This window comes from Thunnus albacares, chromosome 23 (genome assembly GCF_914725855.1).
Source record: "Thunnus albacares chromosome 23, fThuAlb1.1, whole genome shotgun sequence".
Taxonomy (NCBI): domain Eukaryota; kingdom Metazoa; phylum Chordata; class Actinopteri; order Scombriformes; family Scombridae; genus Thunnus; species Thunnus albacares.
In genome coordinates, this window is record NC_058128.1 from 21963688 (window position 1) to 21990854 (window position 27167).

The 27167-nt window shown below is 41.0% G+C and overlaps 2 protein-coding genes across 5 annotated transcripts; one reads left to right on the plus strand and one right to left on the minus strand.

The window, feature by feature from the left end:
- Positions 1–983: 983 nt before the first annotated feature.
- Positions 984–7248, minus strand: cbll1 (Cbl proto-oncogene-like 1, E3 ubiquitin protein ligase). Of its 3 annotated transcripts, none has more exons than XM_044344037.1 (6): positions 7143–7248; positions 5303–5467; positions 2936–3042; positions 2575–2658; positions 2417–2490; positions 984–2324 (listed from the first exon to the last, which is right to left on the minus strand). In XM_044344037.1, exons 1-6 carry the CDS (start codon positions 7153–7155, stop codon positions 1313–1315), a joined length of 1455 nt encoding a protein of 484 aa, XP_044199972.1. In that variant the 5' UTR covers positions 7156–7248; the 3' UTR covers positions 984–1312. The 3 variants fall into 3 exon arrangements, with proteins under 3 accessions (XP_044199972.1, XP_044199974.1, XP_044199971.1); XM_044344039.1 differs by lacking the exon at positions 7143–7248 and adding an exon at positions 6781–6956 and having other exon boundaries at positions 5321–5467; XM_044344036.1 differs by lacking the exon at positions 7143–7248 and adding an exon at positions 6781–6952.
- A 1906-nt stretch (positions 7249–9154) lies between these two features.
- Positions 9155–26881, plus strand: ppp6r2a (protein phosphatase 6, regulatory subunit 2a). Of its 2 annotated transcripts, XM_044344020.1 has the most exons (25): positions 9155–9367; positions 9569–9676; positions 13374–13543; positions 14040–14294; positions 15160–15346; positions 15612–15749; positions 15831–15896; positions 16021–16133; positions 16915–17028; positions 17186–17312; positions 17649–17801; positions 18513–18737; positions 18850–18914; positions 19063–19178; positions 19295–19380; positions 21745–21825; positions 21970–22067; positions 22320–22377; positions 22604–22731; positions 22840–22964; positions 23064–23208; positions 23309–23397; positions 23527–23719; positions 24434–24541; positions 25549–26881. In XM_044344020.1, the coding sequence occupies exons 4-25, from the start codon at positions 14068–14070 to the stop codon at positions 25595–25597; spliced, it is 2691 nt and encodes an 896-aa protein (XP_044199955.1). In that variant the 5' UTR covers positions 9155–9367; positions 9569–9676; positions 13374–13543; positions 14040–14067; the 3' UTR covers positions 25598–26881. The 2 variants fall into 2 exon arrangements, with proteins under 2 accessions (XP_044199955.1, XP_044199956.1); XM_044344021.1 differs by having other exon boundaries at positions 9158–9676; positions 23530–23719.
- The last annotated feature ends 286 nt before the right edge of the window (positions 26882–27167 follow it).

Genomic DNA, 27167 nt, shown 5'->3' on the forward strand with positions numbered 1-27167 from the left:
TAATTACACAATACAACACTCTTGATGGAATAAATCTATGAGCGTCATCTTAAGCAGTTATGTTGCTTTACTCTTTTTATTTTACTGCTTGCAGATACCAAACTGTAGAGGAACTGTCTATAAAAAGAACGAACATTCACCTACAGACCATATTGAAGTGCTGTTAACAACTGTTCTCACTGTACAACCACCTTACTATGTGTTCTATGTCCAATAAGGGGTTTTCTGCTAAAAAAAAATACATTATTTTTTAAATGCTGTTTGGTAAGTCTGTTGAAATTCATGTGTTTCATGTGATTTCAATATATTGAACTAGTCTTTGTTTTCACACTTGTGTTACACTATTAAAACTGTTTCTCTAATAAACGCAATATATATTTAAGCTGAAATGAAGATATGACAGCATCTTTCTTGTAACAAAAGGTGTTAAATCTGCAGGATTTTAAATACAAAGTTTTTCAGAATTTTTAAATGGTACCTGTACACAAGTTAAATTTCTAGACTAAGATTATAAAAAAAAAAGGCTACCAGGGTAAGCCTGGTTTTCCGACATGAGTGACCTTTGTCATTGCCCTTCCAACATGGAAATGCGGAGCAAGGTTTGAAGATACGATAACTTTTCTAACCAGACATTGAAAGTTTCATGAATAATAAAAGGACCTGAAGAAGACAAACAGCTCCCAAGGTATTGGCTAATCCCTGATGAACAAGAAATTACCTCCCGTAGTGTTTTTTACACTAGACAGAATGAAAGCTATGTATTTTTTATAGTACTGAGCATGTTGTGCATTAATTTCTAATATTCAGTGAAAAACAGACTGACAAAGACACACGAGAAGGAGAAATACTACAGACATTGCCAAAGAACTGACAAAATATCTAACTCACATTTGATTACTGCCACTTGTCTCCTTTCATAAAACCTTTAATCACCAAAATAAACTCAATGTGACTTGACATTGTAAATAAAAATGAGATGCAAATTTGTTGTTAAAAATTTATTGAGACATAGTTAACGTCTTTCAATGTACAGTACATATGCGTGAAATCAGCTGACATATATACAGAAATATTTACCATAAGCTATTAAAAAAAAGGGACATTCCTGCTCTTCTCCAAGTCTATAGTATGTTCAGCGGGAAGTTCAGTACAGTTAACTAAAATGTGCACCACATACACATTTGCTTCGGGGCAGTTTTATCAAAATGAAAGTCCTACATCCTGTAATCCTGAGGTTCACCATCACATTATTCAGACAAGTGGTATGAACAGAATGACAGATTGCTGCCCATTCATTCATTCAGTTGGCAGTTTACTGATAATATGGCCGGTAACGGCCCTGATCTGGGTGGTGTGGCCCCGGCATCTGGCCCTGGGGTGGGGGTCCCTGCATCCGTGGAGGTGGCGGCCCTCTTGGAGCGGGCCACATCCCAGGACTGAGCCCTCCTGGCTGGCTAAACGGGGGGCTGAGGGTGCCCTGGTCTTCGGAGAACTGCTGCATGGAATTAGGGTTGTAATGATGAGGAGGGGGGGCGTTAACAGGGGGTCCGCTGTGTTGTGGTGGAGGTCCAGGGGGTGGGTGGTTCATGTAGGGGGGCATCTGGCCCATGATGTGCCCCGGTGGTGGGGTGATTGGTGGGGGGGCTGTGGACATGGGGGGAGGAGGGGCCTGGTTGTACACCATGTGAGGTGTCCCGGAGGCCTGGGGAGGATGCTGCATGGGGTGGCTGATAGGAGGGGGCGGGGGAGGTGGGGGTCCGAAGTGCTGCTGCGGAGGTGCCATCATGTGGTGAGAGTGAGACACGACGGGTGGCTGGCCAGGATAGTCCCCGGGGTGGTGGTGGGGGGGCTGAGAGGGTCCGCTGGAGAGGGGCTCACGAGAGGAAGCGGAGGAGTCGTCCTGGATGGGCACGGTGATGAGATTGCTGTGTTTGCGTGTTGTTAGCGTGATACGGAATGGGTCGGGACCGTGAGCAGAGTTTGGGGGCGGGGCTTCGTGAGCGCTCGGTGGCGGCGGCTGACTGTAGGGGTCGTGACTGCTGTGCTGGAGCGGGTTGGGGAGGTGGACGTGGTTCTTGGCTAAGTGAGGTGGAGGCACGCGGAACCGATCGGGAACCTCGGACGCGGGGGGCAGGTGCACAGGCTCCTGGCGGCCCGTGGAAGACTTGGCTGCCCTCATGTGGCGGTGGTTGACATGGGCCTGCAGGTCACGCTGGGACAGGTAGGTACGCTTGCAACCCGGCACGACACTGCACATGTAGAGGGAACCGCGCTGGCACTGCTCGATACGCTGCACCGGGTCTGTGCAGTTGTAGAGGGTGAGACTGAACACACAGACATAAAACATCAGTGACACAAAGCAGCGACACACACTGCCTGAAAACGACAAAACATTTAAATAGTTCAAACATCTCACCCTGGGCACATCTTCTCTCCTTTCTTCTCATGAAGCAAAGCACAGTCGTAGCAGAAAACATGTTTGCATGGAATCTGAGAGGTGAGAGTGCAGCAGTTAACCATCCACATTTCTCTCAAGATGTCTTCAGAGACAAGTCAGATCAACAAAGTACGTACCATCCGTCCATACAGCTGGATAGGGAGACCGCATTTGTCACAGAAGTGAATTGGTACTTCATCCCTTTCTCCGATCAAGTTCAACTGTTGCAGAAGTAACATGACGTGAGAATCACAGGAAATAATCATTAGAACAATCCTCAAATATCATTAGCACTGAGCATTTGTCTACTTTTTACGATTGGATTTGAGAATTTTTCACACCACGGGTTAAAAATGGAAAATAACTGTCTAAGACAATCAGAAAAAGACAAGATTTCTGATTGTATTTGTGTAATGAAAGTGTTTGCTTTTAATATCTATATGAAAATGTGACAGTGTTATCGAGTCTCTCCTGTTTGATTCTCCACAGCTGATGTACCTTGTAGTCCCAAAACAGTGGCTGGGGGAATCTCCTCTGAGTTGCAAACACATCTCCAGCTTTAGCACCACAGTCAAACCTCTCCTCCTGCTTGAAGCCAAAGTTATCTGTGACACACAAGAAATAAGTATTAATGATGCAACGCAGACAAACAAACTGAGAAGGCTCTAAAACACTGATGAGCTGTAATCCAGCAGTCTAATTCAGTTGTACAGTGAGTGATGGCCCAGGTCTCCCACACTGTAAATGAATTTAATAGAAAATAAACTCCAACTTAATTTTTCAATCTTACTTATGTTGTTTTCTATAGAGTAATTAAAATGTTAAGTTTGTCCACACATTATCCTGTTTCTTTCTCTGAGATTAGGCGTCAAAGACTTCCAGGCGGCACGATCAACTTCAAACTGTTACAGGACAACATGACTGTCTGGTTTCTCAGTAGTAACCAACATCAATGTTCAAGTAATACTTTCTACTGTTTTCACCACACTTAAAAGAGAGTATTGTATGTGTAAGCTGCTCTGGGTTTCACCTGGGTTGCAGTCTATGGCACACTATGGTCACCATGGATAATCCATCGGCGCCTTCTAGTGGCTAGTAGGATGTAAACAGGATGATGTCGCACTCAGTTTTTCAATATCAATAATTTGATTTATTTGTTTTTTTAACTACAGATTCTACATTGTCCCAATCATAGCAGAAGTCTTCACGGGTCCAAAGCGTTGGACCAACCCAAAACGGACCCATAGAAAACCCGAACCCAACGTGTATAATTTAATTTTCAAAAAAGAGAGACCGACCCGATCAGAGCCGGACCCCACCCAAGTAGACCCGAAAATAACAGACCTGATCCTAAATGTAGTCGACCCAAACGTAGAGAGAACACAAACACCGGCAGCAGCCTGATGCGCTATCAATTAATTCCATCAATTAACAAGCAAACGCAGTGAGAAAGAGCAACAAAATAACAATAATAATACCCTAAGAACAAATGTTAAGTCATAGAAACAAAAATAATTTGTTTATATGCTTCAAGCACAGATTTATAACATAACAACTAGAAATCCCATTCTACCTCCTGTACCAACAATAAAACCTTCTAGCAAACTGGGTGATAGACAAAAGACAATGTTCTAACCCATTTACTCTTTATTTATTTAACATAAATTAATAATAGATGTAATATCTGTGTATAAACTCCCAAAATTAATTGAACAGCATAAATCTTGTAGACGACTGTCAAAGTGTCCTTGGGCAAGATACTGAACCACAAATTGCTCCTGAAGGCTGTGCCATCAGCGTCTGAGTGTGTGTGAATGTACATTATAAACTGCTCCTGATGAGCAGGTTGGCACCTTGCATGGCAGCGTCTGCCATCAGTGTATGAATGTGTGTGTGAATGAGTGAATGTTGGCATGTAGTGTAAAGTGCTGTGAGTGGTCGGAGGACTAGAGAGGTGCTATATAAACGCAGCCCATTTATATGTTCCTTACATCGATTCTCTTCTCTTCACAGTTTACATTTTCCTCTCGCTAAAACACACAGTTTTCTCCCACGGAGATAGTGACGTACCACATGATCAGAGCTGATACCGCGTACACTTGGGTCCGTTCGGGTATTGGTCATAGGCCTACTGACATAAAGACCCTACACCCACGGCAGTAAAAAGAGACCCAACCCAATTAAACTGAGTAGAATTAGGACCTAGTCCAACTTGGGTTCCAGGTCAGGTCTCAGTTCCTCAGATCTGAGAGGAGCTATGAAGACCTCTAATTCATAGTCCTTTCTATATTTCCAGGCAAAATAATGCCAAGTAAAACAATGAGTATCTCAATGTTGATTATCGCCTGAACTGCTTCTAAATTTAACAACAAACACAATTCTGTAATGATGCAAGAGAAAAGTCTTAACTGTCAACGGCACAACAGGAAAACTGCCTTAGCAACCAACATTGACCTTGAATGACACATAACAGGATATTTGTTTAACACTGTGAACTGGGCGTCAAGGTAACCTAATAGTTGAGGCTTAAACCACAAAACCACAAAACCACAACATCCAACATCCGAGGGGAACTTTGTTGCATGTCATACCCCTCTCACTCCTAATGTTTTCTGTATCTCTGTACACTGTGACTGCCAAATAAATGCAAAATGCCCCAAAAAACAACCTCAAAAATATCTCAACTAAAACAAACACTATAAGCTTCATAAGTTATGTTTTTCTTTTGACTGCATGAAATAATCTTCATCTAAGAATGTGCACATGGTGGAATCACTGCCACTGACAGCACTATTTTTTTTTTTAAAGAAACAGCCTTAAAACCCAATGCTTAGGGGCATACTGTACTGTGAGAGACAAACCCACCATCTTCTCCAGCCTCACTTTTAGATGGCCTGCTGCTGGGTCTCTGTGTGCGGGGCTGAGGTTTGCTTCTTATCGGCTGCTTGGATATGAGCTTGATGGGGATTCGTCTGCGAACATCTGGGCCACCCAAACTCCCAGAGCCATCGCTTCCTTGAAGATCATTGTCTGTTGAGGAAAATTAAGAAGCAAAGATAAACTCACAGTGCTTCTCTGGGTCTCAAAGTGCAGTTAGCCGAGAACCTCTAAATAACTTTCAATGAATGAATACCACACGAAAATATACAACAATGACTCAGAGGATACACCAACATTTTGTCAAAACTACACCCCTGTCTGTAGATGATTAGTACAGCATTGTGGAAAGGGCAAAATCTGACTGAATGAGTGATTTCATATGTCATTTATTGTAAAATTCAGGAAATGAAGCAAAGCCAATGGGGAGGCAGGTCCTCCTCCACTCAAAAATGTGTTTTTCTTCTTGTTCCTACAGTTGAATGTTTGAGCCTCTCTGTGCAGTTTGTTTTCACACCCATCTGCTGAAAGTGAAAAGTTTCTCTGTGCTCACTGAAAATCCAAATGTAAGGAGCGGGCGTATGAGCATGACTTGTGACATCACAAATGGTTTCTAAGCCAATCCTGGTCCAGTATTCAGCTTACACAGGGGTGATGTGGAAACTTGAAGCCTCCACAGTGCATGCACTAAGAATGGACTTCACAGTGAAGTAGGAGACATCCTGACATTGTGTCCAGCAGTTAAACTTTTGAAATGAACAATATTTGCATATTTATAGATTCCGGACTTTTTAATGAGAGAGAAGGAGTAAATGTCATTTTAAGAATTTTAACAAGATAATTGAACTTTTTTGTGCAAAAACCATATCAGACATAAATTATTATTCAAAGTAGAACATTTTATATACATCTTAAAACATGTCTTCAGAGGATCTTTAAGAACTGGACTTCCAGGAAAGTTGTCAGAATGTGCCAACGCACTGGGACAAGGTGTGTGGTTGTGGTCCCTGCCAGCCCACAAAGCCTAAAAATTTGCATTACAACCCGCGATTTAGCTGGGAATGTCTCTGGAGGGGCGTTTTGGGGGATATCCACAGCTCCACAGCCCTCACGGTTGGGGTTGAGAGAGAATTAAGATATGTTTGTAGCTGAAAACATCAATAGACTGTATATAATATATATATCTTTATATACAGTCTACGGCAAGTTAACGTCTACTAACGTCTTAACTTTGGGTATCAAGCTAGGCTATGTTATCATAACGAACCCCATATAATGTCTTTTGCCGCTTGGCTTTAGGACTACAACCTAAGAAGAACACAGTACCGTAAAATGACTCATTTCATACATTTCAGTGAATATCTTGATGAATGCCATTAGTTATGTCAGCTCTTACAGGATCTTAGCTAGCTTAGTTAGCATTCAGGTAGCATTCGCGCCCCAACTCATTCGCAGTTTGCGCTTACCTAACGTTACGTTACTAAACATGAATGTATTAAGGAGCTACTATTGTTCGCCATTTAATATCGTACATGTATTAACTCGGTTGCAACCCCGCGTGTTGCCCTGTAAATCAATTTAGTACTTAGCTTCCTGACAACTTTTCGTGAACACAAGTGATCGCTAGCCAGTCTTAGCTAACTCAGAGCACGCTAGCATCAACGCTGCTCTGGAAGATAACAGCATACCGCAGCGAAACCACGCACTGCGAGCGTGATATGTTGCTCTATGAACAGCTGTTATAGTGATAGAGGTGAATCGTAGTAGAAAATGTATATCACATTAACAGAGGCTTGCTAATGTCGGCCCGAGTGAGGTTTTTGCTTACCGCTTTGGTCCATGATCCAACGAGTGAACACAATGCATTGTGGGATACAACGGGCGAGGAGAGGAGGTGGAGGAAGAGGAGATGAGGGGAGAACAGAGGAGAGGAGGAAAGAGAAGGAGGGAAACAAGGAAGGACGAGAGGAAAGAGGAAGAGGAGTGTAAGGGAGGAAGAGGGGGGGAAGAAGAGGAAAGAGGAGGGGAGGAAAGAGGAGGAAAAGAAGAGGAGAGTAGAGAGGGAAAGGGGGTGAGGAAGAGGAGAGGAGGAAAGAGGAGAGGATGGAAGCAGAGGGGAGGGAGTGAGGAGGAAGGAAAAAAGGGTGTGAAATGAAAAGATGAGTGGAGAAAATAAGTTATGAAGAAAGAAATTCAGGACTTAATGTGACATAGAGGTGACCTCTGCAACTTCTACAGACACAAGGATAATGTGTATGGCAGAGATGAATAACAGAGTGCTTCATTGATGATGCATTACCAATGCTGCTAATTGATTATTGTTTTAACTCTATATCATGTAAAAATCAATATTTTGTTTCTTATTGTTTCTTGCATTCATATCTTTTGATGTCACGTGTCATGTATGTCAAGTATGTTTCTTGATGAATTTGGGCTCTGATAACTTGTGTTGGACATTTGTCATTTATTGTTAATCAGATAATTAATTATTTAATTTTTAAAAAACATTATTTTGACAAGTGATGAAAATAACTCATAACTGTTCCCATTCCAACACCCTTCCTTTTAACCTACTTCACCCCACTTAAACATTTAAAAATATGCAAATATGCCAACCCTGCTTATATTACTCCACCGTGAACACGATATTATTATTATTATTATGATATTATTTTATAATGGTTTTAAGGTCAGAGTACAAAACACCCTCAGAGAGCAATCTTGCCATCTTGTTGAAGTACTTGAACTACTTCACCTGTACGGAAGATTTATGTCTAATTAAATGGAACGCAACAAATAAAAAATATATTATATGTTTTAGAAATGCACTTTGAGATTGGTTGAAATCTCAATATTGATGAATAGCCCAGTGAATAAGAAGAAAAACACTGTAGGTTTCATTGTGCTTTGTGGGAACTTTCTTTAATTAAACTGTTGAACTATTCTTTGTTCAGTGTAATGAAACTGTTTTCATGAATGTAACAGTCAGGTTGATGACCACACAACTTAAAACTGTGAAAACAATATTGCAGCATATCTGGTAGTTGTATGGGTCATAGAGTGGAGGAAGCCACATTTTACCCCAATGCAAAGGGAATGCAAAACACTTGACTGTGGGGAAAAGCTAGAGTCTTTTTTATATATATAGTATGTAGGCTAAATTGTTTTTGTAAAATAAACTTTTTTGGAGTCATTTACTCTCTTTTATTCATTTGTACAAAGCATGTGGTAATTTTCTACTCCAAAGATCCATAATATCAGTTCTGCCTGTTGGCACAAAATTTGCACAAATGGCACAAAGGTGTTCTGCCGAGACATAACTGTACAAAAACAATGTAGAAAGCTTATTTTTAAGCTCAACCATCAACAGTTTTGACACATAAGTGGTTCAGATATGTTCAGGCAAGTATTTTCCACTCAAAAGGTACTACTACAGGCCTTATATTCACCTTTGTATGGCAAAAAATAGGCAAGGCAAAAAACAAAAGAAAAAGAAAAAACAGCAACAGAACAAAACAAAACAAAACAAAACAAAACAAAACAAAACAAAACAAAACAAAACAAAACAAAACAAAACAAAACAAAAACGTACCTTTCTACTCATTTTTGTGCCTCTGTAACCTTTATTCAGGATCACTTATACTCCTTCTGACTTTTTGGTTGTAAAATTTAAAGAATGACCTTTAAAATGAGATCAGGATTAAGACTGTAATCAAAAGGGTTGAAGAACAGTAACCCCTTTATTTTGGGTAAATTATTTTCGGCCATATGCACAAAATGGGGGTGCCTGGTAAGAGGGTCGTAGATATGTTCCTAAAGGTGCATTATATGAATGTTAAGAGCCTCAGAATTTAGTTTAATTAGTGATGTGAAAATAACAGTGCCGCATCATTCACCTAAATGTTTTGTGAAGCTGTCTGAGTTCTTTGCTCGTCCCCGTGTAGGTCTAGTGCGCGCTCTCGTGACCATGTCGCCATTTTGATTCGAAAAATATGACTGAGTTTTTCCTGCTTTGCATGCTAAACTTAGCTTCGCGTTTGAATTACTTTGTGCGTGAGTACGAATCATACACTCTATATCTGAAATATCAGGCATTGCTATTAATGTGAAGTAGCCGTTAATGTTGGGGGACTGTTTATTTGACAGACTTCAAAGCCACATTTTGACTAACGTTAGCTAAGTTGAGCTAACGTTAGCTAACAGCAGCCTCTGCTGTCGCAGACTGACCCCTTCTTCAAAACAAATCACTCACAGGCTGATGTGTGTTAGCGGATAGTTAGCTGGATAGCTGGCTGCTTGACGATAAACTCCAACAACAATCTAACACAGACGAAAGGAATAGCGGAGGACTTTAAATCAAAGGTAAGTTTAAAGACGGTGGTGAGTTTGAGCTTGCAGCTAGCTAACGTTAACTCCGCTGCTGCAGCGACAAAGTTGAGCCTAAGTTGGAGAGATATATAAGTTAACTCAGCTCAGTACACGGTAACTGCTGGTGGCTAATTAGCTTGCGTGCTATTCAGAGCAAAGGAGGAACTAACTCTAGCTAAATGGTATGCTAAACAGATAAGTTGGAGCAACAAAAGTCGCCAAAGCTGACAAACTAATGTTGGCTAATCAGCTAACTTTGCACAGGGAATGTTAAGCTGTTAAATTACTCAACATTAGTTAACGTAATATAGGCGCTTTCCTTAAAGGTTATACTTGGCTGCCATCGAGATTAACGCGACTGTACTTTCCGCTTCTATGTGCCTCATAATATTTAGAAATGTTAGATTTTGTGCAGGACCGAGTCAAATGTTAAGTGCAGAGTTAACGTTTCTGAATTAAAGTACACTCCGTCCGGGTTCATTTGCACGTTAGCAATAGGTAAAAAGCAAGAAAGACCTAGTGTTTAAACGAGAGTAATGAGAAATGTACTGAAACGTGATGGCTGTCGTTATTATTATTTTTTATTCTTGTATTATTTGGTTGTCGTACCTCCTCAGGAGTTGAAGTAAACAGAAATCTGAGCTCCTACAGCAAGTCAGTTGATGTGCAATTCATGCCAAGGCTACGGTAGATCGGTTTACATTTCTTTAGCTACACATCAGTGTCTCTCTCATTGTTGGAGCTTCTTCCGTACTAAAATATGATAGACGGAGATGCAAAGTCATGTTTTTTTATTGATGGATCCATCGTTTTAACATGACTTTCTTGATCATTAGCTACCATGTGTAAGAAAGTAATGCCAAATGCCTAACCCAAGTGAGAAGAATTAGTGATGGCTAACTATATTTGACAGCCAACAAACCAAAAGGCAACCAATATTTAATAATATGAATTGAAGAAACGCCATTATCATGGGGGCCACCACCATCTGTGCATGAAGTACAGGCAAAATACAGGTCTGTTCACTTAATTTTACAGCTCCAGTGCGTCTAAGTGCGAGTAAGGAGCAACAGGCTGGGTGAGATTGTAGTTTTTGTGTTCCCTCTGAAGTGCACCATTGCAGAAGTGGTTGATCAGTTTGGTAATGCATTCACCAGGTAGCAAGAGCAACATGATAAACATTCAGTCGCCACCAATTGCATCTTTCATTACATTCTGAAAGTAGAGGAGAACTCATGTAAAAAACGTAGGTGGTATTCCCTTTCGCATGATATCACCACTTAATTACAGACTATTGTTAGCTCACAACATCCACATATATGTCCTTTATATGTGCCATTGTTCCTCTTTTCATCGAATGTTATATGTGCCAGTAGACTGTTTTTGTTGAGGTTGCCTCTGGTGGGTTCTATTTTGGATGTAAAGTCAAGCATTTGCTTTCCTGCTCAGTGTCCACAGGGAGCGTATGGCGGGTTATTATTGCACTTGTGTACTCTGTAAATGTATGCCAGATGGACGCTGCTGCTGGTGCATGTGCAGGGAAGGGTCCTCCTCAGGAAAAAAGGAAAAGAAAAAGGAGGAAGCACTTTGATTTCCTCCTTCAGTTTTACTTCCATGATCAACAGTTGATAACATGTTGCTCAGAGAGACACGTTAGCTTTGATAAAGCCAGCAGATGTAATTGTATTTTGGCACTGCCGGTGTGTTGGGTTGTCTAGATTAGCTGCCACAGTAACCGCACGAGGAAAAACAAACTGGACGCACTTGCTTAGTCACAAAAACATTAAATACTCGTTCTCCATTATTTAAGAGGCTTTCTCCATTTACCACGATGGATAGCGAGCATTTAAAAGCCTCTGTTGCAGTGCTGATGATACACGAGGAAGAGAGGTTGACCAAATCTTGTTCAGCAGTTGTCTAAGTATAGAGTGATGAGCATGCACACAGCGACTGTGTATGCTCTCAGGGTTGTTTAACCAACAGTAACCAGCCTGATTCAAGTGTCAGCCCGGGGAACCAGCCACATAAACTTTCATGCTCATTTCCAATGACAACAACGATTTACCAAAGCCTAATATACATGGCATATCAACTTTATAACATTTGGCTTGACAAACATCTGTGATATGGTCATATGCTTTATCCTAAAGCATTTTCATAAAATAGAAAAAGTTCATAAAGAAGTTAATATAAAATCTTAGGGATGTATCTATAGTTTCCTTGGCAGTTTTGTCTCATAGGGAATTTTCAGTACTACAGCCTTCTTACTTGCTCGTGAATATTCCCATTGTGTAGAGTTAATACCTCATTGATGCAGGCATGCCCCTCATAATTACGTTTGTTGGTTGGAGTTCCTCAGGTTGTTGTTGTTGTTGTAGTAACCTGAAAGCATTTTAAAGTTTGTGCATTTTCATTCTTAACTTTTATGTTTTGCTTAACTTTAGCCTTTAGCCAGAAGTATGCTGTTTCCAGATTTCCCGTCAAGTAACTTCAAATATAGATACATTTTCTGCATTTAAGCAAAGCAAATATCACACAGATTTGACATCATTTTGTATGATCAGCCATTCTACATGTGCCATCTGCCGTTTTATTCATATTTTCTGTATTTTAAGCTCTGTAGCTTTGAATAAAACTAGCGTGCACGGCATGATTTTGTAACGCTAGACGCACCAAAAGGTCTGTGCAGTTAAAGAGGTTAATATTAGGGATGTCTGGATCACATCTGTTACCCCTGAACCTGATACAGAGTTCAACATAATACTTTTTTAAGTGTATTTTTTTTCAGTGAGAGCCTTATTTATTTTTCCTTAATAATACAGCTGACAAGAGTAGACCAACACTCAAATTATTAAAGCAGTATAAATATGTTTGACAGCTGAATTGCCCTGAATGCTGTCCTTCAGTGTTTAGTATAATAGTATATATGTGTAGAGAGAAGTGTCATCGCTGATCTGTACTGGCATGAAGCTTGAGGCAGGATTTTTGACAACTGCTATTTAATATGAACAAAATAAAGTTTGACAACAAATAGCAAAATGTTGCTAAAATACAAAACAGCGGATTGGTACTGTCGATACCAGTCCTTTAGAAAATCAGAACATCCCTCATTTCTTCTAACAAGAGCAAATTAATACATAGAAGCAGTGTCATGTGACTTTTTCATTCATTAAACTTATTGTTATTTAATTGGAGTTTGATGATTGGAGCTGAAGATTATTTGACAGTCTGTTCCAGCATCATAGTCATCAGCTGACAGTTGGATAGACTCATAGTGAGTCTATTTACCTACAGTTTTGTCTTTGATACATTTACATTTATTTATGTGAACAATAAGATTATACCATAATTACTTTAAGGTACATTTATATTCTAATTCAAGATGTCAAATTGATTAAATTGTAGATGAGTGTACGGGGATTAACTTTACTTTATTTTGAAAGTACAACAAACTTGTTTGACTTTATGTGTCGGTGGCACGTCACCAACTTTGAGTTGACACATGAGGACAACGTGACTCCTCACTGGTTGCAAAACATACATTTTAATTCTTCATGTATACTTTCACATGCACTATTTGTACAGATTTTAAATGATGTCCGAATGGTATGCTAACACTGTCATTTCTCCTCAAATCTCGGCGCGCACAGTTGAATAATCGTCTCCACTGTTTTTTTTTCACGCTGTGCAGGTTATGTTGAGCCTCTCAGTGTCTCATCTCCTAAAGAGGCCTGCGTTTTAAGAGGAGACCCATGCTGATAAATGCCAGGCCTCGCCACACTCTCTGTCGTCTGCACAAACACAAATGCCTGCCTGCCCGTGGGGGAGGTCTGATTAAAGATATCCACATTTCATCCACTGGTATGTGTGAGCACTTTACTGTGTGGCATTTCCGTCTTTTTGTAATTGTATAAACTATGACTACATTTACTTGGGACGCAATAATTCAACTGTTGTCCGTATTGTAAATGATATTATATTTTGAATATATTATGTAAATGAGTTGCCTTTTAGATGTATTCAATTCCAAATTTCTGTGTACATTCTATTGAGCTGAGGGCATACGTGCTATTTTATCGAAAATATGCGCTGTTTTTTATGGCTTTATATGAAAGATCCAAACACTATGTTGTTTTTTTTCTGTTGCAATATCCTATGAGGTCTTATTTTCATGTTGTTGTCTCAGCTATTGGTTTAATCTTCTGGCTTACATCTTTGTTTACATCAATTTCCCTCCCACACTTCCTCTTCCACCTTCCTTCCCCATCAACTCTTCACTTTCCTACCCCCCCTTTCTTGTATTGTTTCTGGCCGCTGCCGGGCCTCCCTGTGCTCATCCACCACCTCCACGGCCCAGGGCTGTGTCCCCCGTCCCAGCGGCCACCATGTTTTGGAAGTTCGACCTACACACCACCTCCCACATCGACCAGCTGCTGGACAGGGAGGACGTGACGCTGAGGGAGCTGATGGAGGAGGATGACGTCCTGCAGGAGTGCAAGGCTCAGAATCGTCGACTGCTGCTCTTCCTCTCCCAGGATCACTGCATGCAGGAGTTGGTCAGCCTCATCACCACAGAGCCACCCGCAGACCTGGAGGAGAGGAGCCGCTTTAAGTGAGACCCCACATTAGTGACTGATAGAGAAATGATGGCAGGGACTAGTGACTGGTTTCCAAGTTGGCAATGTGAATAGAGCAACATAGAGAAACACATTATACAGCATATATTTAGAATCCTGTGCAACAGTTTACAGTTTATATTGTATTATTATCCAGTTTGTCAGGTAGTAACTGGGCAACATCCACAGATCACACAACTGGAAAGTACCCCCATGCCACAAAACCTATATATTTGGTAAAAAGAAAGTAGAGCAAATTTGTCACTATGAAAGCGTCAGACAAACCAGCGTGCTTATGAGCCAGACCTCTTGGCTAAATACTGCAAAGTCAGCAACTTTTTCAGCTTTAATTGTGTCCATGAGTTTCATAATGTGAAGACATCAAGGCAGCATCTGTTTAAATCAGTTCTTTTAAAGGACACACAAAACAAATGATGCGGTTGTATTTATTTATTCATTCATTCATTTCTTCAGTGGATGTTCATGTTTTAATCATGTTTTCTATTTCATACAAAAAGTACGGTTCTTTGTCTCTGTTATACTGCCGCACCAAGTATAATCGATTTACATGCATGCATTATTAATATATTTTCATACTCTTCATTCATATGCTCATATCCAAAGAGAAAATAATATGTTGTAGGTCATGTTGTCGGTTGTGTTCATCATCCCCTTAAGCTGTACTTGTATTTTACTTTGTTACATCCTGTTTTTAAAAATCTTAATCTAATATTCCCTTCAGTAATCAGATTGTGATTTAATCCTATTGATTATGATTTTAGACACAAGAAGGTTCAGGTAATCAGGAAACTCTTGGCATATGTCAAGACTCACTCTCATTGTCCTTTGTTTTCTTGTAAGGTTTCCCAACATTGCGTGTGAGCTCCTAACAGCAGATGTGTCCATCATCAATGATAAACTGGGCGGGGACGAGTCTCTCCTCGAGATACTGTACCACTTTTTGGAGCAGGACCCGCCCCTCAACCCGCTACTGGCCAGTTTCTTCAGCAAAACCATCGGCAATCTCATCGCCAGGAAAACCGAACAGGTACATTTAAAACATTTGTTTTTGCTCGGGCAATAGTTTGTTGAGTAGAGCATATTAACAAATACATTTTATATATAAGCAGTGAAAAACACTGTTAATCCATTTTACCTGGTTGACAAATCCACTCAGTCAACAAGCTGCTGCACAGCAAAAATGAAGACAAATTAGGACAAATGAAGTAATTTGAAAACTAATTAGATAAATGATCACATGTTATGATTCACATCATCAGTACTGAGCACTCCTCTCTCTCCCCCTGTCCCAGGTGATCACCTTTCTAAAGAAAAAGGAAGGCTTCATTGGTCTGGTGCTGAAACATATAGATGCCTCTGCCATGATGGACCTGCTGCTTCGCCTCATCAGTTGTGTGGAGCCTGCCCCCTTGAGGCAGGAGGTCCTCCATGTAAGCTCTATACATATGTTTGTGTACCTCCTTCAAGTAAACACTGCTCTTTAAGTATCTAATGCCATTTTTTTCTTCAAGTGGCTGAATGAGGAGAAGTTGGTTCAGAGACTCACAGAGCTTATCCATACTGGCAAAGATGAGGAGGTGAGTGTGAAGCATGCTGGGAGTTTACCTTGTCATTGTGTTGCTGTGAGGGGGGTCTTTCTTTGATAACTCGCAGCAGTCACATGTTAATTGAGATTTTCTGATTCACTGGTTTCCCTTTCAGAGACAATCAAACGCGTCCCAAACGCTTTGTGACATCATCCGCCTTAGTCGAGACCAGGCCAATCAGATGCAGGAGAATGCGGAGGTCGACCCACTATTGGCCGTGCTAGAGTCGTAAGTTTACATTCCCTGACTCAAAGTAGTGTTTTTTAGCAACACAGAATCTAACAATTGCTTGTGGTATTTAGGGTGAGTATGTACAGTAGAGTGTATTTAAAAACCTGGCGACACAATTCAATTCACTTACATTCAAAATACTTTATTTGTCCCTCAGTGGGGAAATGGAGGCAAGCAAGTTTGCAAACATTCACACACACACATAAAGACAATCTAAAAACATAAAATCTGATAGTGTAGAGATTTAAAAAGGATGTGACCAGAGTTAAGAGCAGCTTTAATCTCAGCTGCACATTTGATAGCAGAACTAGTCAAACCTCTTCTCTTAGTCATTGGTGTCACAAAATTAGATTTTTGGTATAATCTGTTTTGAATCAGGTTGAGTTTAGAACAAAGTTGTGATCAGATATGTGCTCTTACATGTCCATATAAGCAAGGATTGTAAACACACAGATTGCCTCCTTTGTCATTGTCGACTCCAGATTCGCAAAAAATCCTTATCTGGCATGTAGAGTTAAAAAAAAGCAGAGCTCAAGTTGTAGTGTGTGTATATAAACATTTGCTGACAGAGCCTGTTTAGCAACACTTAGATTTTTGTGCAAGTTTGATTTTGTTTGTCATTTCCACTCCTCAGTGTTTATATCAGTATTGGAAAGCACTACTAAAAGAGCCATCTAATGGCACACCTGGCTTCAACAGCAGATTACTTCATCAGCACGTCATCGTAAAGTTTTTTTTCTTTCTCAGATTTGCAACAGCACAAACCTTTATCTTTCAGGCAGGAGAGTGTAGCGGGACTCCTCAAGAACATGTTTGAGGGGGAGAGAAGTGAGGCCTCCATTGTTAACGGAACTCAAGTGCTACTTACCTTACTGGAGACCAGGAGGTCTGGGTGAGTCCACACGCTCAGTGCTTCCTGTCACGTTTTTATTGTAAATGTCAGACAGTGAGATAATAGTTTTTCTTGGTCTGGAAAGGAAGAGGAAATGTTTTGTTTTCTTAATCTGATGTTTAGTGAGTTGATGTTTTTGTCTGCTTGTGTCTTCCAGGTTGGAAGGGCTGATGGATCTGTATTCTCAGGGTTATGAAAGGTCTTACACTGTCAACAGCAGTATTTTAAATGCCATTGAGCCCCATTTAAAGGACTTCCAGCAGCTTCTTCTGGATCCCCCCAAGGTAAACCTGCAGTGCACTCATGAAGCAAAATAAACACAAAAATAAGCATAAGAACATAGAAATTGTTTATTAGACGTCAGGCTGTGTGATATGACGATATATATCATCTGATGATAGAAAACGTCCATCGTTTCATATTATGCGTTATCATTTATTTCATTGTGTCGCAAATCACACTCTTAACAGCAAAATCTAGATTTTTTTTCAGTGTTTTACAAAGTTTTTGCTCTCTGCGGTACAGTTGTAGAATTGAAACTTAGTGTTCTTGGGTATTAGTATCAGAACAAATATGTTGTGACAGCATTAGTTGATGTACTTTTCTTAACCCCTCTACAGAAAAGTGCAATATTGACGACCGTTGGCGTTCTAGAGCAGCCACTGGGGAACGCCCGCCTTCATGTGGCCCGGCTGGTGGCCGCCCTGCTGCAGACCAGTGCCCCCAGTATCTGCCAGGAGCTCTGCAATCTTGCCACCATGGACCTACTACTGGTAGGCTAAGCCTGACTTATCCAGGCTACATTTAACAACTCTGAAGCTTATTTTTTTTGTCATTGTGCACATTACGTGACAGATATGTTTGAGGTCTTGTCCAACATTTGTTGACTGATATTTTTGCCTCATTCAGTCAGTTTATGTGTTACATTTCAAACATTTGACAAAAATTTGCACAAGGTTGGTCATGAGGCAGGGAAGCACTGATTACCTTATCACACCACCTGGTCAAAGAGCAGTAGGCGTTGCTTCTTTGGAGCAGAATCATGTCATCAAGCTGTGTGTGCTGTTTAACAGAGGATTCAAACCCTCCACTGCCCCCATTAAACAACATGGGGGCACTTCAGAGGTCATCTCTGGTTTAACTGCCCGAAACTGTTTTTAATGAAATTGGTTCAGTGTTGGAGGGGCACAGAACCAATCAGACATGTGGTGTTGTAATGAATAACTGGCTAAAATGCTTAAAAGTGTTCAGATCATGTGTATCTCCTATGTGTCCTGATGTGAATCAAGGGAGTGTGGAAGAAATGATTAAACGCCATTAACGTTTAGTGAAATCTGATATGTGGTACTGGTACACATGCTGTTAGTGGAGGTGTCTACTCTTATTTAACGCTGCCCTGAGTTCTTCTGTCTCACATTTTCTCTTGCAGCATTTTACTGAGCATTGCTCTGCTTCCTTCTCTCTCTCCCTCTTTCCCTGCATAGGATCTGTTCTTCAAATACTCCTGGAATAACTTTTTGCACTTCCAAGTGGAGCTGTGTGTGGCGGCTATCCTGAACCACCCTTCCTCAGAGGAGCGGCCCAGCCCAGGCCTCCAGAACCACGACGGGAAGCCTGCAGCATCAGCCGCTGAGGCACAGGGGGAGGCAGTGGAGACAGGCGGGACCAGTGAACCACAGACCTCCATTCATAATGCCCTTGTGGCACATGTAGGTGGCTTCAGCAGCTCAGTATCTCGGATGTCCCGGACTACACCCAAAACTCTCTCCACTGTGTTGTTTGCAAAGTTCTGATGCACTTTTCTGATTTCATTCTTCACAGCTCTTCCAGCAGTGTCGATTGGTACAAAAGATCCTTGACGCCTGGGAGGAGAATGATAAAATACAGTAAGAGCCTCTTCACATCCATGACTTAGCAACGTGCTCAAACACTTTGTATCAATCTGTGTTTAGTCTGTGACTTTAATAAAGACAAATACATGTAGAGGTTTAATTGTATAAGTGTGGAAAGTGAGTGTGTGACTGTGAATTTCAGGGCTGAGGGCGGCACCAGAAGAGGCAACATGGGTCATCTGACCAGAATTTCCAACATGGTGGTCCAGAACCTTGAGAAAGGACCAGTACAGGCTCAGATCACTGATCTCATCAAAGGTAATCATGTGTAGCAGCTGGCTTAACACCAGATGAGACGCCATTTAACTGAAAAATTAGCGCAAAAGTAATATCTCCAGCGATCAGGCATTACTCGGTGGTTTACTGTTTTGCAGAGCTGCCAGAAGACTGCAGAGGTCGCTGGGAGAGCTTTGTGGACGAGACCCTGAGAGAGACTAACAGGAGGAACACGGTAGAGCTGGTGAGATATTATTTTCAGCGGACTTCAGATTCTTCAGCATGAATCGCTGTCTTTTAACTTCCTCTCATTTGATCTTCTTCTCTCCCAGTTTAAGCCCAGTGTGTTCAGTGCAGCGAGGTAGTCAGGACAGGACCAAGCAGCCCAGCACAGTGTCAGAGCAGCCGTTACCAAAAAATAAATTTTTCCCAAAGATGGTTTCTGTCACGTCTGTCATGTTGTTTACTGTTGCCATGACGACAAAGGTTGCCTAACTTTACGAAAGTAGTAGCTTTAACCAACACCATGTTTCAGGTGATTATTTTAACCCAAACCATGATATTTTCCTATCCCTAACCAAGTGGCTTTTGTGTCTAAACCTAACCAGACCTTAACCACAGCTCCGTCACATCATTTTCCTCATACGAATGCAGATGTGCTTCAAACTTGGCAAGACAAGTATATTTTTAAGCAGCTCCTTGTATATCTACCATTGCTGGGACTCCCTAAAAACTTAACTCTGTTGAAATTCATGCACTACGCTAGTAAGTACATAGTGTACCCAGTGTATACTACATGGAAGTGTACTAACAGAAGTATCTTGAGTTGAGACACAGTGGTGGTATTTCACCGCATGGGTGTGGTTTTGCAGGATGTAGCAGTGCACGCTTTGGTGAGCTTTGTGACCACCTCAGCCCGTGCTCTGACTCTGATTTGATGCATGAAGGCATACAGAATATACTTGTCATGTTTTCCTATAATTTGTATATTTGGTCTCACACCTGTGTAAGTGGAAATTGAAAGTCGGTCTGGTAAGCCCGTTTAGGCATCTGTTGATGCAAGATACTACATTGATATCAGAATACAGGCGCCCCATCTGAGTAGATTTTTGTTGTTGGACAGAAGTGAGACCATCTAAAAGTCAATATATTTTAGCACTCTCTAGTTGCATATCTCCTCCAGTATAACATTATGACTGATTATCAATAGTCAGGTAAAAGTCTGTTGATAAAAGTCTGGTTGTGGTTTCAACTTTGCCAGCAGAACAAGGAGCAAAAATTTAAGTGTATTTTCATAAACCGACGATCACAAAAAATAAAAAGTCATCTCTGAAGTTACAGTTAGGTGTGAAGTCTGTAGGTTTAATCTTGGGGTTAAGGCAAAGATTTGGCTAATAAATAACTTTTTAGGTTACAGTTTTGCTAGCTTATCCAAAAAATGACGAGACGACCCAATGCGATCCAACGACAGCGTGCATAAGGCACACAACACTCCATGTGATACAGGACGTAAGGCACTGCCCCCAGGTGTAAAAACAAGGGAGTCCTTGCCACTGCTAGCTAACTGGATACAGCGTTGGAGCGTTTCATTCCTATGAAAGTTGCTTAGTGGCCTAATTACCCGGATCTTCTGAGATCATGTGGCCCATAAAGCAGAGGCACCAGATACTTCCTCCGGCTGAGCTGCATAACTTCCAGTTCAGCCCCCCACTAACTTGAATGGGATTGAAGTAATTCAATCGTGTGGCTCTTCTAGACTTTCCACATGTGATCAGACTGAATGGATCAAATTCTGATAGTGAAACAAGTCATTTTGCAGGAGTTGTGATGCTCAAATAAAATGTATCTTCTGATTTACAGACGTCTCTTTCACAATTTAAGTCTATGGGAAAAAGTCTTTCTGGGCCAGTGTGCATCACATGACGGATGCAGAAGTGATAATTACACGGTTTGGCCACTATGTCAAATTAATTTCAAAGCCCTGCGCTTTTCCTGGGGGCTTGTTAGCACATGCAGAGTCAAGCACTACTGTGCTGAATCAAGTGTGCATGTGCAAGAGTTTCGCAAATCTAGTATTACCATCTAGACATGGCCCCTCACTATTGCGTAGCGGCAGGAAGTGGAGATGCATCGTCCATCTTTACATACAGTCTATACTTTCTTTTCAAATTTGTCATTTAATACATCAGAAATAATCTAAGCAACATGTGTCAGAAGTGTTTTTACTTATATAATGAATCAGTAGCCCCTATTACTACAGGAAAGTCTGATTGTATATTCACACGGCTCACTGTGAGGACTGATACAGCAGTGATATCTGGTGATAAGTATTTGCAGGAGGAGGATTGTTTACAAATTGCAGGCAGGCATTTGCACTGACAGAAAATGCATTTGCTGAATTGGAAGTAGCACAGCAATTTTTTATTTTTTCTTGACTTTGTCTTATAGCAGACAAACTATTCTTTGTGTTTTTTTTCCCTGTACTGTTGTAATTCTTGTCTGATGTAATGAAATTGCATCATAATGTATGGAGGGGTGTAGTAAGGCCACAGGGTCCCTGTAATGTGGAAAACATCAGTACACCAAACCTCTGCTCTGTGTCCTGCAGGTAAGCACCCACAACATGCACTCGTCCAGCGAGGACGACGACATGGAGAGCCCCTTCCCCAACGACCTGTCGCTCCAACAGGTAGGAGAGACTCCATAAAAACAAAACCACTTCACAATATCATCACCAGTATTAATGATAAAACACTTCTTTCAATCTGTCAAATAAACACCAACATCCATTATGACATCACCCTAAAAAAAAGCGTCCTTTTGACCTTCCCAGGCCTTCTCCGACTATCAGATCCAACAGATGACTGCCAACTTTGTGGATCAGTTTGGGTTCAACGATGAGGAGTTCAGCGAGCATGATGAGAATATCAAGTAAGGAGGAAAAGTCTTACACAGTTTGTTGCCCTTTTAAGGAAAATGTTTCTCAGTATCAAATAACTCTGCATCCGCCAAAAAAATCCTCTAAACCAGAGCTTTAACTTTTTTTTATCAATTCTCAGTTCACACAATTTGATTGATTGTAATACTCACTGTATGTGTGTTAAAGTGATCGAGTTATCCCTCAGTGATCAGTTTAACATCCAGGATGTTGGCTCATGTTTTCTGCTTCTTCTCTTTCCTCAGCGCCACATTTGACAGAATTGCCGAAATAAACTTCAATCTAGATGCTGATGATAATAGTGTAAGTGTTTGAATATTCTGTTCATTAAAAGAAAGTATAATAATCACACTGTCATTGATATTAATATTACAACTACTACCGTTCATGTTGCTACAACTGTGTAGAGTTTTGGTGGTGAACACTGTTCATGTTAATAGAAAAGTAACTTATTGCTGTTTATAGATAATGGATTAGACACTGTCACAGAAAGAGTTATAACTTCATTCAAGCGTCTGCTTGTTCACAGGCCAATGCGGCTGCTTTTGAAGCCTGCTGTAAAGAGAGGATACGCCAGTTTGATGATGCTGAAGAGGAAGAGGACATTTGGGAGGACAAGGAGATAAACTATGCAACACAAGCTAAATCCAGAACAAGGTAAACCTGATGATGATGATGATTTCTAGTGTTTGGTTTGCTCACTGTCTTCTGTCTGTTAATCCTCTCATCTCCTCATCTTCTCTCCATCATTCCCCTCTTGTCCAGGTTTGGGGTCTCTCAAACCTCAGAGGGAAGCTCCAGGAGCAGCATGGAGAATGGAGGCAGGGAGCGAGACCGTGGATCTGAATCTGATGAGGACGAGGACTCTGAGCAGAACACGTCAGACACAGGTAGACTAGCGGACAGCAGCTACCCACAGAAACACCACAGAATATAATGTCGAAAAGGGGAACAGCCGTTCAAAATAGGCTCTTTTGTGTTGTTTCCAGGTCCGGGCTGGACAGCAAATTTCAGGGACTCTGGAGGGAATGCAGCATCCCAAACCCCGGCAGCATGGGAAACCTCAGCTGGAGGCGGAACAGACACACAGGAAACAGGCTGGGCCAACTTCACTGAGTTCCAGCCTTTCTCTGGGTGAGAGGATAAAACAGAGAAATCGAGATTTTCTAGGAACAGTTGTCATTCTTTTACAACGTGTTAAAACCATTTCCTGTTTCCTCCTGGTTTCCTACAGTACAGAGACTGATCCCAGGTGCAGCTCTCCTGTGGACTCGGGTAGCAGCGACGCAGATAAACAAGCCAAACAAAACCACGAGAAGAGCGGTGAGCGAATCCCACCTAACTACTCCTGAACTCATGTTTCGTTCGGGTTGGTGAAAGATTAAAAAAAAATGTAAGGAAATAAAGGTTTACGTCATTTTCTCTGCCTGTGTGTGTGTGTGCGTGTTTCAGCAGATGTTAGTGCCTCCCCTGGTGCTCCTCCGGCAGGAGAAGGGAGGAAAGCTCCTCTCGTGGCCTCAGACAGCAGCTCCTCCGGGGGATCTGACAGCGAGGAGGATGACAAAACTGCCGGTGCTCCTCCCGCTGCAGCCATTGCCTCGGAAACAGCCGGCACCCCCGGCAACAAGACAGCTGACCTCAAAAGGTTTGACATCACTGCATCTTTTAGCTGAAAGTCTCTGTCAGATGCTGAGTGACAAAATCCTGCCCTGTTGACCAGTCCACTCAGTGCAGTCATACACAAAAAGCTGGTGTGTGTGTAAACATCTATATTTGAAACATAATTACCACATTGAGGAAATTATAGACTGGACTGGGATTTGAAATTACTGGATTCATTCAGTTTTGCCTTTCTAAGTAAAAAATATAACCCGGGAGCTCCTCTGGTTCTCTGCAGAAACTTGAGCTTAAACTGAGCATCAGAAGGTTGAGCAGAAGAAGAAGAAGAAGAATAGCGGGGTAGCTGTTACCTTTTCCAGTAGTGTGAAAAATGACTATTTCAGCTATTTGAAAGCAATGCAGTTACTAAAAATACGGTATGTCATCAGTAATTTTAGACACCTCATCTAAATATTAAAGTCACAGAGTTTCATACCTTGACATCCCTAACTACGAGCACTGTCACCATGTTCATACACGTCTGAAAAGCTAAATGAAGTGCTCGGCTTACTGAGCCCAAACTACAAAGTGTGTTTTCTTTTTGTAGTGAGGTCAAAGGTCAGCTACAGAACAGACACTTATGCAGGGGGGGGGGGGGGGGGGGGGGGGGGCATACTGTTGACATAAACCTGTAAAATGTGCTGAAACTGTGTTGCTGTGGAATAATGATTAACTCTGAATGTTTGTTTGCGTCCTGCAGTGAGGAGAGTCCAGTGTCTCTGGAGAAACTCTCTCTGTCAGATCCTCCAAAAGCATCAGAACAGCAGCCGTCTGAGGATTCACCAGTAACCACACAGACTGACAGGAAGTAAGTACCTAACTACAGAAACAGACGTTATCAAGAAAATATAGTCAAAATAAACAGTATAATATAGTGTGAATGCTAAAAGCTTTCTGTCTTTTACATCTTTTAAAAACACTGTAGGGAGATCAGCTGCTGATCAGATTAAGTTCACAGCTGTGGCTTCGGTATCCTGTGACGGCCATTTATCATTTTCTACATTTTATAGACTAAATGATGCATCAATCAGCTGAACAAATAATCAAAATTTTGTATATATATATGTACATATGGTGACAAAGGGTGGAGTGAGTTACAGTTGACTTGTTTCTTTCTTCTCTTGGTAAGAAGTGACACTAGTAGTGGAGGTCGAGTGGGGAAAGGCCCGTTGTGTGAAAGTTTGCTCATTTTACAGGAAGTGGTTCCTGCCGTTCAGCTGTAGGAAATCCTGCCAACAACATGTTAGTTAGCTGACACGCTGAAATCGGAGGCAAAATAACGTGTAATGTTTTGAGGAATTGTGTCTATTCCTCCGATTTTAAAACAGCTGTGTTGATTATTAAAACTCCAGATCAAAGGGTCAGTTAAAACTGCCAGTAAAGTGAAACCAGTGCACTGAAATGTCCCTAAAGACATTGGAAGGCTGCAGGCTTTGTATGGTTTGTCCTGGACGCTGCTAAAGCTTCATACAGCTGATCAGTGGTAGGCAAATAGCGGCTCTTGGGCCAAAATCTGGCCCTCCAACACAAATATCTGGCCCATGTAAATCTTTGACATGACTCATCATAAATCTACAGTAGATAACAATGTAAACACAAGGCTCATGCAAATACATACACACATACTGTCATTAAGCTGATCTGACAGAACAGATTTGTGTCAATAACTGTATGAGTATATGTTCATGTTTATGAGTCTTTTTTTTGCCAAATGAGTATTAACATAATCTGCTGTCACTCTATGATCCTTACTTGCTGCTGGGAATTATGACATGTGCTGTTCTATAAATCATTCTTGAATGTTTCTTCTAACAGAGAGCAAACGCCACCGCCCCAGGAAGTGTCCGTCAACGGGCCGGTCTGAGCACGAGCAGACGGTGAAATCCCCAAACAGCTACGGTTGCCGCTGACTGTCAGCCTCCTCCAGAGTGACTTCCCCCTAAATAAACCTCACTGGTGTTTTTACTGAATCACTCTGCCATGTTATTGGACCCGGACACTGCCAATCAACACCAATAATGAGGCGACGGAACATGTTAAAAAAAAAAACAAAAAAAAACAAACAAAAAAAAAAAAAAAATGAGGAAAAAAGAAAAAAAGCAACAGACAGAACGGAGTGTAGAGGAATCATCTTCAAAGCCTTTTTCCGATGTTGCACATAATTACGTGCGGTTTTAATGTAGCAGCGATCTTTGAAATGACAGAATCCGAGGGGTAACATCATCATCGTTATTTTTTTATGTCCTGAAAGATTTTTTCTCCTACTTGTGGAAAGCTGTTGGAACCTGATTGTTAGGGATTTTACATCGTCACCCCTGAACGGATAGCACAGGCTAATTTTTTAATGATGCCTCAACAATAAATACCTTTTTTTTTTTTTCTTTTTTTTTTTTTGAAAACATTTTTTTTTTTTTTTTTCTTCAAGCTTCAGAAAAAGCACTTATGCAGCCATTTACTGTACATTATAGCACAATGTAAGTGTTCTACCCTCATCTCTGCTGGCTGTCTTATCTGTCCTCTCACCCAGATCAAGGTTTTTATCCATTATTCCCGTTATCTCTCTCTCTCTCTCTCTCTCTCTCTCTTTTTTTTTTTTTTTTTTCGTTTTGGTTGCTGTTGCTGAAACATCTCTTGTTGTCGAACATCACCAGGTTTCTGAATGTTTTGAAGTGCTTCAGGAGGGTCTGTGGAGGAGGAAGAGGAGGATGAGGAGGAGGAGGAGGAGGAGGAGGAGGAGGAGGGGCGGGTCGATGAACAGAGCTCTAATAGTATTACTGTCTTTTGCTCATGTGCAATAATGTCAATTAGCCATTTTATTTAAAATGAAATTCAACATATTTCTTTTTAAAAAGAATCAATCTAGCGTTGGAAACTCATTGGGTGTAGTTTTGGGCAAACAAATTTGGATATAATCTCGATTTGAGGTTTCAGATTTTTTAAATTTGTCTTTTTTTTTCTTTTTTTTTTTTTTTCTTTTTAGTGCATGTATAACCGGTTCTCTGTTGACCTAGCTAGTGAGCTAAGACCTTCTGATTGTATTGACCTTTAAGTTCTTATTGCTATCCCCCTTAAATCAACCAAACATTATCTACCTATATACAAATATTATCTACATTTAAAAGTAATTTTACAAGCAATCTTGAGATTACTATTGTTGTCTGTTCCTCTTTTTTTTTTCTCTCTCTCCACCGAGCACTTACTCACAGGGCGAGAGTGACATCTGGTAAGAGTGACGCTGTATTTTTTTTTTTTGTTTTTGTTTTGTTTCTTTTTTTTAAAAAAAAAACATTTTAATTTTATTTCTCTCTGAGCAGCAGGATTGGAAAGAGGGCAGGTCTGGGTTCTGCAGAGCTCCAGGCCTCTTTTGGTGTACTTACTTAAATCATTTGACAGCGATCAGGTTCTACGATCATTGTTAAAAAAAAAAATTGAAA

Coding starts and splice junctions, on each gene's coding strand:
- cbll1 (XM_044344036.1), bottom strand. CDS start 6,802: ATGTTTAGTAACGTAACGTTAG. Junction 2,659..2,935: donor CACTGTTTTGGGACTACAAG/GTACATCAGCTG, acceptor CTTCTGCAACAG/TTGAACTTGATCGGAGAAAG. Junction 2,491..2,574: donor TCCAGCTGTATGGACGGATG/GTACGTACTTTG, acceptor CTCACCTCTCAG/ATTCCATGCAAACATGTTTT.
- ppp6r2a (XM_044344020.1), top strand. CDS start 14,068: ATGTTTTGGAAGTTCGACCTACACACCACCTCCCACATCGACCAGCTG. Junction 14,295..15,159: donor GAGGAGAGGAGCCGCTTTAA/GTGAGACCCCAC, acceptor TTTTCTTGTAAG/GTTTCCCAACATTGCGTGTG. Junction 23,398..23,526: donor ACAAAACCACGAGAAGAGCG/GTGAGCGAATCC, acceptor TGCGTGTTTCAG/CAGATGTTAGTGCCTCCCCT.